The sequence below is a fragment of the Electrona antarctica genome, assembly GCF_951216825.1.
Source record: "Electrona antarctica genome assembly, chromosome: 3".
NCBI classification, from domain to species: Eukaryota; Metazoa; Chordata; class Actinopteri; order Myctophiformes; family Myctophidae; genus Electrona; species Electrona antarctica.
The window spans coordinates 6348031-6362279 of record NC_136808.1 but is presented as its reverse complement, the minus strand read 5'-3'; the positions used below and the strand labels follow the sequence as shown (position 1 = coordinate 6362279).

Below are 14249 nucleotides of genomic sequence, written 5' to 3'. Positions count from 1 at the left end.
AGTTCATAGCGCGCCACTCGGTGGCGCGCTATGAGCTTGTAGATCTGCTATTTTTCAATAGCTAAATTATAACATAATGTTTAAAACACCAAAAGGGGTTCCCGCCCAAAATGGGTTAATGGTTAATGTGGTTAAACGCTAACGTGACATGGATGCGTTCCAGGTCTCAATGGATTAAGTATGTCATGTTTGTAGGGGTATAAATAATTCAGCTATATTTAAGATAACTATTAGTATAAAGTGCTTTACAGTAGCACCAGTGGATAGTTAGTTGCTGCGAGAGTGAGGTCTAGCCAACACCAACTCGGGATTCCTGGATCGCTGCCCTCCACAGTTTCCTATCCAACATCAGGTTCTTGAGCTCTGCAGTGTTGTCAGCCAAGCTGTCGCGCCGCAGCACGTCTATATAGGTGGTACGCTTCTTTCCCCTCCTGGCTTTGCCCTGGGTTGGCTCCCATAGGGTCAATTTACTTGCCTCAAGTTCTGGGTGCCTGACGCAGTGCCCTGCCAGCCTCATCCTTCTCTCTCTGACTTTGTCCGTGACCCGTGGTAGGTCCCCATAGAGGTCCACATTTCTGATGCGGTCCGTCCATGTGACACCTTCTGGCATTCTTGTGTAGACTCCATCCAGGGCTTTTTCCTGTTGTACTGTGAGGGTCCATGTCTCGGCCCCATACAGAAGTACTGACTCCACAGTAGCTATGAAGTCTTCTCCCATATCTGATTTCCACACTCTCCTTATCCCGTGCAAGGCTTTCCAGGCAAGTGCTCTCCGAACCTTCAGATCCTGTTCAGTTGAGGCAGTCCAGGCCCCGAGGTACTTTAACACATTTTGTGCCCAAAACGTCTGTGGACGTCCTGGGTATTACCGCACGTGCATAGCCCAAGACGTCTGTGGACGTCTTTGAAAATATATATATATATATATATATTATTTATTTTTTATTTTTTATTTTTTTTTATTAAAAAAAAATCAGAAAAATCAAAACACTTTTTTTTTTTTTTTTTTTTTTTTTTAACAGGTGGTGCCAAAGTTTGTGTTTTCGCCATTGAGAATGCATTTGGCGTTTAAATTAAATAACTCAAACTAAAACATTTCAAAGTAAAAAGTTCCAGCATGTGTCTCCACAGTCAGCTGAATTATAAAAAATGTGAATGGATTTTCTAGGTGAAAGTGATTTTGGGCAGTTTTGCGTGGGCTCTCAATGTGTTAAGTCCTCAACTGGTTCGAGCACCGTCCCGTCTGCAGTGGCAATGGTTTTGTCCTCTGTGTTGACTGCATACTTTTGTTACCAGTGAATAAACCCAAGGTAAAGAAAAAAATCAGACCTGTCTGAAGTGAGTGGTGCTGTACTTCCACAGCCATGGGGCACTGCATGGCAAAAGCCGTCAATATATTGAAATTATTTATTGGGAATGATCCCTTGATGACATGACTTTTAGAGGCTAATCTTTCCAGTGATAAAATGGCATCTAAAAGTAATTAAAAAAAACAAAGAATGTTATTTTTTGCACAGGATCCCCTCACTGGTCAGTAAGGTAAGAATACATTGAGAGGAGTCTTGCAGGAGAACTGACAACAGCCCTGTATAGGAGGGCTGGCCTGGCCCTGGCGGAGATGTATTGTATGCTCCGAGGAACACACTTTTCTAGTTTTTAATCCATTTTTCTTTTTTGTATTTCTCAGAAGGGACATTTCAATCTAGACAATGTGACAGATCATATTAGGAATTAACCCATTTTGGGGGCGGGAACCCCTTTTGGTGTTAGCATTATGTTATGCTTTAGCTATTGAAAAATAGCAGATCTACAAGCTCATAGCGCGCCACCGAGTGGCGCGCTACGAGCTTGTAGGTCTGCTATTTTTGAAAAATTGAAGAACCACTGACATAGAAACATAGCTTTTTCAGAAAACTGTCAGGATGTAGAAGACATTTGTAGAACCGGATCTCAGGTCAAAATGGGTTAAGGCCTATATTCATACTGACACGGTGATAAAGCCACTCACCCGAACACATCTCTCTGTTTATACTCACCACCACCTAACACTGGAGTATGAATAGACCTTTAACCCATTTAGGCCTGACGTCGAAATTTAAAAAGAATATTTTTAAAATGCCTTTTTTCTGAAAAATGTTTCTATATCAGTGGTTCTCAATATTTCATGTCAAGGACCCCAATAATTACAGTAGGCCTATATGTAATATGTTCCAGGGACCCTCCAGAAGCACAGATTTGAGTTAAAAACTGAAACTCTGAAAGAATATATATTCAAAGATTTGAGGCACATTTTCACGATTTTTCAAAAATAGATCTACAAGTTCATAGCGCGGCACCGAGTGCCGCGCTATGAACTTGTAGATCTGCTATTTTTCAACAGCTAAAGCATAACATAATGCTTAAAACACCAAAAGGGGTTCCCGCCCAAAATGGATTAAACCTATTGCAACACCACATTATACTAGTACAGGAAATTAATTACAATAAAACATCAATTCATCACGCCTCCATACGGCGGTCACGCCTCGTGACATCACACCTCCATATATGGTCATGCCTCGTGACATCATGCCTCCATATATGGTCACGCCTCGTGACATCACACCTCGTGATATCACGCCTCGTGCCGTCACATCACGCCTCGTGACACACGTCACGCCACCATATATGGCCATCTCCATATATGAAGACCTCATCTAACCCTGGATAACCATACATGGAGAAGAATGGATCATCACCTAGATCCGACGAGGGGTTGTGAGTCTCGATTCAACGAATTCAATCTGTTCTGAGGAATTTACCAGTCACAGAACTGCTCCGACTGATTCACATTTTCTCTCTATTAATCGGCCAACACCACACCCAAACAACAGTAGGCCTATCTACTGGTTTGAAAACTAAACTACTTGTTGGATTAAGGAGGTTGCTCAGCACATTTGTGACATCACGCCTCCATATATGGTCACGCCTTGTGACATCACACCTTGTGACACGTCACACCACCATGGCCATCTCCATATATGAAGATCATGACACTGACCTTCCATATGTTGATATGACCTCATCAAACCCTGTACACTCAAGACACGCTCAATATATATGTACAATGAAAAAGAAGGGTTTCTCCTTTCTGTGTGGAGTTTGCATGTTCTCCCCATGTCCCCTAGGGTAGGTACCCTCACAAAAAACATGCAGTAATCCTGGTCTCTAAACTGCCTCCCCCTGGCCAGCCGGGGCGCCTGATGGAGGGGAAAGGAACTGGTTGGAATAACGTGTTCCTTCCACGCGCTACGTCCAACCAGGGAAAATCCCCCCTGTCACGTGTAAAGGAGCAACTTGGACACTCAGGCATGAAGGAAGCATGAGTTCGAGTCCGTTGCTCTCCCCATGTCCCCCATATATGGGGACTAGGTTGGCATGAGGGTGTGTAGAGCCCAGGATCACATTAGATAATTGACACAGGGGTGAAAAATGGGTTACAAAATCATGGGATAAAAAAAAAAGAAAAAGAAGGGTTGTCCGCATACTGTGTATCTGCTCCCAGGAAACTTTATTTAGGTACAAGGTACAACGTTTGGACCCTTACGGGTTTTCGTCGGGTCATACCTGACGAAGACCCATAAGGGGTCGAAACGTTGTACCTAAATAAAGTTTCCTGGGAGCAGATACACAGTGTGCGGACGACCCTTCTTTTTCATTGTACGTATATTTATGTTCAGCACCTGTATAATTTCTGGAGATGTGCGTGCTTCCTTTTGGACCCGCGCTCCATATATGGCCAGTACAGAATTCATTCCATATGTTGATCTGAGCCCCCCCCCCCATGCCAAAGCGCCAATGCTCGCCCAGCAGTCTGCCGTCACCCAGGGCGGATGCGTGCTTCTCGCCCAGCAGTCTGCCGTCACCCAGGGCGGATGCGACCTCGTCCAGCAGTCTGCCGTCACCCAGGGCGGATGCGTGCGACCTCGCCCAGCAGTCTGCCGTCACCCAGGCAGAAGCGACCTTGCCCAGCAGTCTGCCGTCACCCAGGTAGATGCGACCTCGCCCAGCAGTCTGCCGTCACCCAGGTAGATGCGACCTCACCCAGCAGTCTGCCGTCTATGGAGTCCGAATAGTCTCAAAAGACTCACAGCAAATATTACAGATTTGTAACTCACAGGTTCAGATTTGCAACTCACGTGAGTGAACTCACAGGTTCACATTTGTGTTTTGTATCCACAAGTTCAGATTTGTGTTTTGTATCTGTATTTCGCATCTGTGTTTTGTATCCGTGTTTCGCATCTGTGTTTTGTATTTGTGTTTTGTATTTGTGTTTTGTATTTGTGTTTTGTATTTGTAATTTGCATCTGTGTTTTGTATCCGTGTTTCACATCTGTGTTTTGTATTTGCGTTTTGTATCTGTAATTTGCATCTGTGTTTTGTATCCGTGTTTCGCATCTGTGTTTGAAACACAAATACAAAACACAGATGTGAAACACGGATACAAAACACAGATGCAAATTACAGCTGGTCCATAGCTCTAATGCCCTATGACGGTGGGCACACTGGTCCATAGCTCTAATGCCCTATGGCGGTGGGCACGTTGGTCCATAGCTCTAATGCCCTATGGCGGGGGGCACGCTGGTCCATAGCTCTAATGCCCTATGGCGGGGGGCACGTTGGTCCATAGCTCTAATGCCCTATGGCGGGGGGCACGCTGGTCCATAGCTCTAATGCCCTATGGCGGGGGGCACGCTGGTCCATAGCTCTAATGCCCTATGGCGGGGGGCACGCTGGTCCATAGCTATAATGCCCTATGGCGGGGGGCATGCTGATCCATAGCTCTAATGCCCTATGGCGGTGGGCACACTGGTCCATAGCTCTAATGCCCTATGGCGGTGGGCACGTTGGTCCATAGCTCTAATGCCCTATGGCGGGGGGCACGCTGGTCCATAGCTCTAATGCCCTATGGCGGGGGGCACGTTGGTCCATAGCTCTAATGCCCTATGGCGGGGGGCACGCTGGTCCATAGCTCTAATGCCCTATGGCGGGGGGCACGCTGGTCCATAGCTCTAATGCCCTATGGCGGGGGGCACGCTGGTCCATAGCTATAATGCCCTATGGCGGGGGGCATGCTGATCCATAGCTCTAATGCCCTATGGCGGTGGGCACACTGGTCCATAGCTCTAATGCCCTATGGCGGGGGGCACGCTGGTCCATAGCTCTAATGCCCTATGGCGGGGGGCACGCTGATCCATAGCTCTAATGCCCTATGGCGGGGGGCACGTTGGTCCATAGCTCTAATGCCCTATGGGAGGCACGCTGGTCCATAGATCTAATGCCTTATGGCGGGGGGCACGCTGGTCCATAGCTCTAACGCCCTATGGGAGGCACGCTGGTCCATAGCTCTAATGCCCTATGGCGGGGGGCACGCTGGTCCATAGCTCTAATGCCCTATGGCGGGGGGCACGCTGGTCCATAGCTCTAATGCCCTATGGCGGGGGGCACGCTGGTCCATAGCTCTAATGCCCTATGGCGGGGGGCACGCTGGTCCATAGCTCTAATGCCCTATGGCGGGGGGCACGCTGGTCCATAGATCTAATGCCTTATGGCGGGGGGCACGCTGGTCCATAGCTCTAATGGACCAGCCATAGGGCGTTAGAGCTATGGACCAGCGTGCCCCCCGCCATAGGGCGTTAGAGCTTGAGAAACATTGGTTTTTCAGAAAACTGTCAGGATTTAGAAGACATTTGTAGAATCGAACTTAGGTCTAAATGGGTTAAACAATCGTAACCTGTAACCTTGTGTTAAATTAGCAACAGTAGTTTACATGGGCATGTCCTTATTATGCTTAAATTATACACAACACAGTCGTGCAACAGAGTAGGTATACTGTTCATGCAGACATCATTTACATCTATATCTGTTACTTTGTAATGTCATGTATTTACACTTTACGGGATGCTGCTTTACATGGTCCACTTGTTCAACCGTGTTCTTTATTGGACTGAGAATTTTATTTCTGGAATTGACTGTCAATTTCCTCAAGCGCTGCCACTATATAGCGGGACACAGGTGACAAAAGCAAATAACATTTGCCCCCCTCAATGGGGAAAGGGCAGTGGGATTTAGAGCCTTGTGACATTATTAAGTCTTCCCAGGGTTATTGATTGATTGATGGAACAAACTTCAGGACTCTCTGAAACTGGTTCCGTTCGATCGGGCTCCATAGAGACATTGTGAATGCACCGGTTTCATGTAACCCAATATTTTATTTGCATCTGTGACTTGTTTTAACATAGTTCAAATGTTTATTGTTTTTCATTATATTGTATTTTAGAATAACTAGGCTACTTGTTTTCATGCATGTTATTTAATCCATAAAAGGTGACATTTGGATCCACCCGAAACATAAACGTGAAATATCCCAAATCTGTTTAGAATGTTCTGGAAGACTAAATGATTGTGTTGTTTTAACAACAAATCATAGTCTTCCTCAATGTTCCAAAATACGTACTGCTCATTAACAGAAACTAACAAAGGAGCCTAATTATCCATGCAGCAGCATTCATAACGAAAAGTCTGTATTGTTTGTGAGCACATATTTTATACTGAAACAAAACAATAATGAACTAGAAAAAGTGCCCTTCCGGGCACAGGTCTCCACCAGGAGGATAGGAGTGTGTGTGATGTTTGGCAAAATGTTTAGGATGTTTTTTTGTATTTGTTTTTGCAACAATTCTTCATTTTGTTGAGGAAATGCAGAGCCAGATCACTCATAGCATCTCTGAGGATAGAATTCTGGATGAGCAGGACATGTGCAGCATTTTGTACAAAACGGGCCACTCCTGAAAACTTTGGAAGGCAATCTTAGCCAATCAGTGTAGAATCTGAGAAATCCAACAGACTCGTCTTGATCACATGACTACAGAGATCATGTGTACCGATTGCCATTTCTTCATACGCCTTTGATGGCAATTGGATGATTTGAGGCATTTTGTTCCAAAAATGTGTTGTGCAAAAATCAACCTGTTGGTGGCGCTATAGCAGGCCAATGTGAAAAGGGTGGGATATATTCCTCAGCCTAGTAAGAAAATGTGTGAAAGATTTCACGTAAATTGCATGCTGTGTTTATGATTTGAGGCTTTTGTTAAAAACGGGGCAATCTTACAAACTGTGAAAGCCAATTATAGCCAATTAGGATGGAATATGAAATATCGGACAGATCCGACTTGAGCACATGACCATAGAGATACTGTGTAACGATTTGTGAGATTTTTGGACAGAATCTGGAGGAGTAATATCAGAAAATGTGTTTTACAAAAGTCGGCCTCCTGGTGGCGCTATAAAAGGCAGATGCGGAAAATGCAGGTCAAAGGTTTGTCCTTGGCCTCTAGGGAGTGTGCATGCAACGTTTCACGCAGATCGGTGCAGTTTTAGGTAAAACTGTGAAAAGCTGCCTCATGGTGGCGCTATAACAGGCCGTTCTGGAAAATGTTCATCGTTGGCATCCAGGGAGTGTGTGTGCAAAGTTTGGCATCGACCAGGTTAACGGTGCCGGAGATTAGCTGGTAACGGACGGACGGAAGGACACACACACGGACGGACACACGGACGGAGTGCAAAACATACTCTCTCCCCATGCCTTCGGCCTGGTGGAGACAACAATGTGTACAATTATGAAGGAGGTTGGCTAATCCAAATCCAAACATAGATCCAAGGATAACAGGGGCCAGGGACTGAGCCCTGTACTGTATTCACCCATTCTGTCTGTCTGTCTGTCTGTCTGTCTGTCTGTCTCTACCAGGCCGAAGGCGTGGCTATCCACTCGATGCCAAATTCTGATTATCTAAGGGATTGTACTATCTAGTCCTATAAGCTCAACTGCACTTTAGCTATAGGAGGATATTATCGTATTGGCAGTTTAATTTGTTCTCCTGCTATGCCACAAAAATGTGGAATTCCCAATAACATTAACAGTCTTAAAGGGCCTATGACACACCCCACAAATTATCATTATGATATTGTAGGCTACATGTTTTGGATGTCATGGAATGGGCTCTTTAAAGGAGTGTATCCCTGCTCTCCTTTAAAAACGCCCTAAAAGAGCACTTAGGCCTACAGGTGGCTGCAATTTGAAAAAGGTTTAAAGAAGAAGAGAAGAACCCCCCCCCCAAGTGTTTATATGATGTTCTGCATATATAATTGTAAAAAGCCATAGGCTTTCTTGGGTTTAAATCCGCTTAAAACAGACCTTGTATTGAACTGTACTTTACTGTGCTTTCCCCCCCTGCAAATTCAAATTAATCAATCAATCAATCAATCAATCAATCAATCAATCAAGTTGTCATATCAGTCATATTGTCTGCATTATCCAGGCTGTACTGTAACTGTTTGACTAGATGACAACAACATTAGATGGGAGGCAAGCTTCATATATACTCTAAGGAGGCAAGTGAGGCAACCCCCAATGTAAAAGAGCTCCACCCCTGATTCCCAACTTCCAAAACTCTTCAGCAGTCGAACCACACACTAGTTTAGGAAGTTAGGATTCTAGGAACTATGTATGCAAGTAATAAGGCAACATAGCAAAGTGAGTATTGTTTACTATTAAATGAAGATAACTAATTGACCTAAAGGTGTGGTTTAGCTGTAAAGGGTAGAGCAGCATTTTGTTTTATAGACCGCCTCATGTTCCTTGTTTTGCTTTTGTTGTTGAGACAGCTGCTAACAGGCTAACTGTAGCCCCTAGCCAGGAGAGGTACGTTCAACTAGCATTAGCTACACAGCATGTATGTACAAACTTTATAAATTTGATTTGTGATGTCGTGTCGTCATATTCATAGCTGTCCAACAAACAGTTTGGGTGCAAACTATTTAATTAACAAGTTGCCAACTTGGCTAACGAACTGGTTGGTTTATTGGTTAGTTGGTTAGTTAGCGGGCGAACCCCATCCCAATGATCCCATCGCTGATCATGGTTTGGTGTGACTGATGATGAAAGACAACTTCATGCGTACTCCGCATAGACTGTACTCCGTCGTATCACCACCGTGTCGCTTTAAAAGAGGCGACCATCTATTCTACAAGCGACATCACACCGGTGGCATTGGAACATAAATGAATGATGCATTAAAGTATGTCCATTCACATCAGCTAGAATAGTATTAGTAACATGATGGCAGTCTGCGACAGGGAGGTCAGAGCGCAGCAGGGGTCCTACTACCTATCAGAGTCATGGCTCTGGGTGCTACACGTAACACCGACACCAGTAACCTATCATATTATGTGACCCAAGAGGTGGCTGTTTTTGGTGCAAGGATGCTCAGTCTTGACTCTTGATTAATGAGTACTGTAGTTAAGTGGTTCTCAAACAGGTTCATGTCAAGGAAGGACCTTAGGGAAGGACCCCCAAATCGACACTTTTGGACCTGCTGACCCCCATTTCAAAGGCTATATTTGGAAAGATGTGTGTCAGGGACCCCATAAGAGAAGCTTTTTACAGCTCCAGCAGTGATTCTCAACCATTTTAATTTCAAGGACCCCCCCCCCCCCCCAGTTTGATATGCATTAGGCCTCGGACCCCCATTTAATGGCATCTCTGGGACCCCCAATTTATATTGTAAAATAACTCTGAGAATGTACAAATGGAACCAAATGGCCTCGTTAGTGTCCATTTGCAGATTTTCAATCTGAATGCTGTTAGGATTTCCTGCGTTTGAGGGCTTGTGTTCTTATCACAAACAATACAATACAGGATTAGGGCTGACCTTGCTTTAAACCACTGTCTTTTTTGTGGGTCGCGAGTGAACGAAAAAACATGGCACTGAGGACGTATTCTCAGTGATGTATCCCAAGGTCATCGGGGTTTCGGGTCTCGCAACAACATACCCCTCACTCAGGTGACCCAGCCGGGGTGATCAAGTCCCGACTTTACGTCCCATTCGCTACCCATGGTCAGTCCCATTAGGGAAAGACAGGGCCACAGTCCGTTGCTCCAGAACTACTCTGCCGGCACTGGGGGTGGACTCCTGTCCGGGCCTCTCCTACGTCTCACCAGGTCCACTCCTGCTCTCACCAGGTGCGGCTCCCTCGCTGCAGAGCCAGGACCTGTGTGTTGCACCAGACTCCCAGCACCAGACACTTCCGCAGACTCCACCGGGGCCAGCGGCCAATTATAAAATACAAATAATTAAAAACATTCCCTAAATTAGAAAACAAATGTATAAGAATGAGTGAAAATAGAAGATCACTCCTGCTATTTTTAGTTTGGGTCCCAGGCAGACGTCTGATTTCTCTTTTTGTTAGGAACCACTGTGTTAACCCAGTAAGACCTGAGGGCCAAAAAGGTGTACTTTTGATGTTGTCAAAACGTTTCTTGCTGTGGGTGGGTCCATGATTCAGTCACGAGTAAAAGACTAAAGAGAGTCGCCTAAAATGGTATAAATCAACAACCTTTTATTTTATTTTTTAACTTGACTTGTATTATGGTGTAAGCCTGATGTCCTCTCATCATGCATACCAGTTGTTTGGATCAATTTTCTTTTTCAATAGGTGATTTCTATGTGGTCATTTTCGTAAACTTTGGTATTCTGTTCTATAACTTTATTGATGGGCATTATTCTGCATATGTGATACTTGATGATTGATTGTTATGGGTGCCAGCTGGGTCACTGCTGGTCAGCTGACTTAGAACAATGTGTATATACGTAGGTGCTTGTGTGTGTGTATACTTCAATGTCTGATGAAGAGCCAATATGTAAGTCCAATGTAGAGTCCAATGGTGTTAAAAAAAAAGGAACGCAAATATTAGTTTTTAAGCTTTGGAGCATTTCCCGTGTGCAGACTTTATTCTTGTTTATCGATTCTACAAATTCTTTTTTTTAAATAGTTCTCACACTTTCAAGATTTTCAAAACGATTTTCAAACGTTAAAATAGCAGAATCATGTACGAGCTTAAAAGCGTGGCACGAAGTGAGTGCTGTGAGCCTGTGTAGCTGCCATTTTTGAATATCCAACGCTAAAACGCAAAAATGACACTGATGCTATTGCTTTCCCGGTTTTAATGGGTTCAATTTCAGTACTGATTTATCCACAAAACATGCAAGGAATAACAGTCCTATAAATAATAAGTTCCACCCTATCAGGTTTTCAAAAGACATTGTAAATCGGCAAAAGCATTTTTGCATGTAGATCCTTCCAAGTCCTTCCAACCATCAGACCTTTTACTGTTGTTGTTGCTGAATATTTTATTTTTCACAATCTGCTTATTTCTGCGCTTAATAAACGCAACATGTAGACATACACACAGTATGTTTAACCCATTTTGGGCGGGAACCCCTTTTGGTGTTCTAAACATTATGTTATAATTTAGCTATTGAAAAATAGCAGATCTACAAGCTCATAGCGTGTAGGTCTGCTATTTTTCTCAAATCTTTGAATATATATTCTTTCAGAGTTTCAGTCTTTAACTCAAATCTTTGCTTCTGGTGGGCGTTCCCTGGAACAACATATTTTCAGATGGGGGTCGACGGCCAATTACATATCATTTTTGGGGTCCTTGACACAAAATATTGAGAACCACTGATACAGAAACATGAACAAATATATTTAAAAAAGACATGTTTTAAATTTCGACGTCAGGCCTAAATGGGTCAAGGAAAAGTTAGATACTGGAGAATAATATGCCATTTGATCTGGGAAGATCATGATTTTACCATGTCAAATGTAATTGGAATTTTGAATGGTCTTATGTGATGCTCCCATGGCAGTGATTGTTGCCTAGCTACTGCAGCCAGACATGTCTAGTGGACAAGAGATCCAGTATTCATTCATTTTACACTTGTTTGCATGCTGAAAATAGAGCGCGACGCGTTGTGAGCTTGTAGATCGGCTATTTTCAACAAGTGTAAAATCAGCCATTAGGACGGCAAAATACATTTAGTCGACTAAAACTAGACTAACACTAAAACATTCCAGGTGACTAAAATGTGACTAAAACTAAATGAAAACTATTCAAGAGACTATGACTAAAACTAAAATAGAAATTTGCTGCCAAAAACAACACTGGTATACAGACCTCCAATCTAATGACAAAGAGCTGTCTTCTTCTCTACATCAGTGGGGACCCAGTGTGGTCCTAGAGGCGGTTCCAGGGGTTCCCCAGCGAAGGATTAAGAACCAAATGGACTGTTCTGTACTCTTGGGTTTGTAACTGAGTGTACAAATGGAACAAAAAGTAGACCATATGTTTCATTTGTTCAGACTATCAGAGTTACAGACTCATAACATAAGGGTCCATTTGGTTTCATTTGTACACTCTCAGAGCAGTCTGTGGCCTAATACAACCCAAGCTGGGGGTCTAATAATAACACAACGTTTGCGAATCACTGCTCTACACCCATCTTTGTTACTGCCTTTTGCTCAGTAGAAAATACATTTTCTTGCAGTAATCCTGGTCTCTAAACTTCCTCCCCCTGGCCAGCCGGGGCGCCTGATGGAGGGGAAAGGAACTGGTTGGAATAACGTGTTCCTTCCATGCGCTACGTCCGGCCGGTGAAACTCCCCCCTGTCAGGTGTAAATGAGCGACTTGGACACTCAGGCATGAAGGAAGCATGAGTTCAAGTCCGTTGCTCTCCCCATGTCCCCCATATATGGGGACTAGGTTGGCGGAGGGTGTGTAGAGCCCAGGATCACATTAGATAATTGACACAGGGGGGAAAAATGGGTTACAAAATCGTTTGATAAAAAAAAATAAGACATTTGTAACTGATAATAATATCTGTATTTCTCTTCTAGTGAGCTGAATATGACATGTCCATAGCGGTCGCGGCCAAAGAACAGACCATGTCTCCCAAAGTGCCGAGTGGGCAGAGCAGAGGAGGGGAGGACACCGCCGTTCAGGTCGCTGTCCGAGTGCGTCCGCTGCTGCCCAAAGAGGTGCTGCACAGCCACGAGAGCTGCATCACCGTGGACCAGGACCAGCGTCGTGTCACCCTGGGCCACGACCGCCACTTCCTCTGTGACTTCCTCTTTGACGAGACGTGCTGCCAGGAGGAGGTCTACAGCGGGTCGGTGCAACCGCTGATAGAGGCCTTCTTCCAGGGTTTCAACGCCACGGTCTTCGCCTACGGTCAGACGGGCTCGGGCAAGACGTACACGATCGGAGAAGCCAATATTTGTAAGTTTACGTGTTCTCGTTCTCCCCACACGCTCTTGTTTGCTTGAACCTAAATGACGATGAAGTTGACACGCATACTGTACATTTGATTGCACCAAATAACCCATTTAGGCCTGACCTCAAAATTTTAAACATTTCTTCTAAATCCTCCAGTTTTCTGAAATAAATATTTTCACGATTTTTCAAAAATAGCAGACCTACAAGCTCGTAGCGCGCCACTCGGTGGCGTGCTAGGGACACGTGAGTGCACACGTGAGTGAACAATGAACATTGTACTGTAAGCTAACCACTTTCTATGTACTTGGTCATATTACGAATAGCGAAAGTAGGGGATCTACAAGCTCACTTGTCACATCGCGACTATTTTCGCATACCATTTTTTTGGGGGGGCGGAAGATTTTATAGGGTCACCAGAATTAAAGTGGTTAAATCAAGTGTTACACTCTGACTCTGCTTCAGGTTAAGCAGGAAAACTTGAGAAAGCCCAGAGGGGCGAAACGTTGTTGTATTTATAGGTAATAAAAAAAAAGAGGGGAGCAGATATATCGTGTGCGGACATTCCACTTTTTTTCTTCATTCTGCTTCAGGTTAAGCAGCACAAAACCCCTCTGCTTTGTGTATTATGAATATATAAGGCCATGTTGTTCCATGTGTGTAGCTTCATTTAGGGATGAAGAGCAGGGCATCATCCCCAGAGCTGTTGCCGAGGTCTTCAAGCTGCTTGATGAGAATGACCTCACAGACTTTTCTGTCCGAGTTTCCTACCTGGAGGTCTACAAAGAGGAATTCAAGGACTTACTGGAAGTGGAGACGGCCAGTAAGCAAATTAACATCAGAGAGGATAAAGGCAACATAGGTATGGATCAATGTCAACAAGTACTCACGTATTAACATAAAAGTACTGTTTTTTTTGGGGGGGCACAGTTAGAAGGTCCTGGGTTCGATTCCTGCTCGCGGCGCTGTGGGTGCTAGCAGCGTGTTTCCTCCTCCGCGTCATCAGTGCCCATACCCAAGGCGGGGTTAGCGAAAGGGCCTTTCTGTGTGGAGTTTGCATGTTCTCCCTGTGTCCCCTAGGGTAGGTACCCCTCA

General features: G+C 44.5%; 1 protein-coding gene across 2 annotated transcripts in view; it reads left to right on the top strand.

Annotated features, from left to right (window-relative positions):
* The first annotated feature begins 8475 nt into the window (after positions 1-8475).
* The window catches only part of kif7 (kinesin family member 7), a 31729-nt gene continuing 25955 nt past the window's right edge, over positions 8476-14249 (top strand). The window contains exons 1-4 of one of the 2 annotated variants that reach the window (XM_079497937.1): positions 8500-8572; positions 8704-8740; positions 12779-13160; positions 13819-14016. In XM_079497937.1, the coding sequence (XP_079354063.1) occupies positions 12794-13160; positions 13819-14016 (565 nt within the window). In that variant the 5' untranslated portion in view covers positions 8500-8572; positions 8704-8740; positions 12779-12793. Of the gene's footprint in view, positions 8573-8703; positions 8741-12778; positions 13161-13818; positions 14017-14249 lie in introns of both variants that reach the window. The other variant, XM_079497936.1, reaches the window with a different exon arrangement.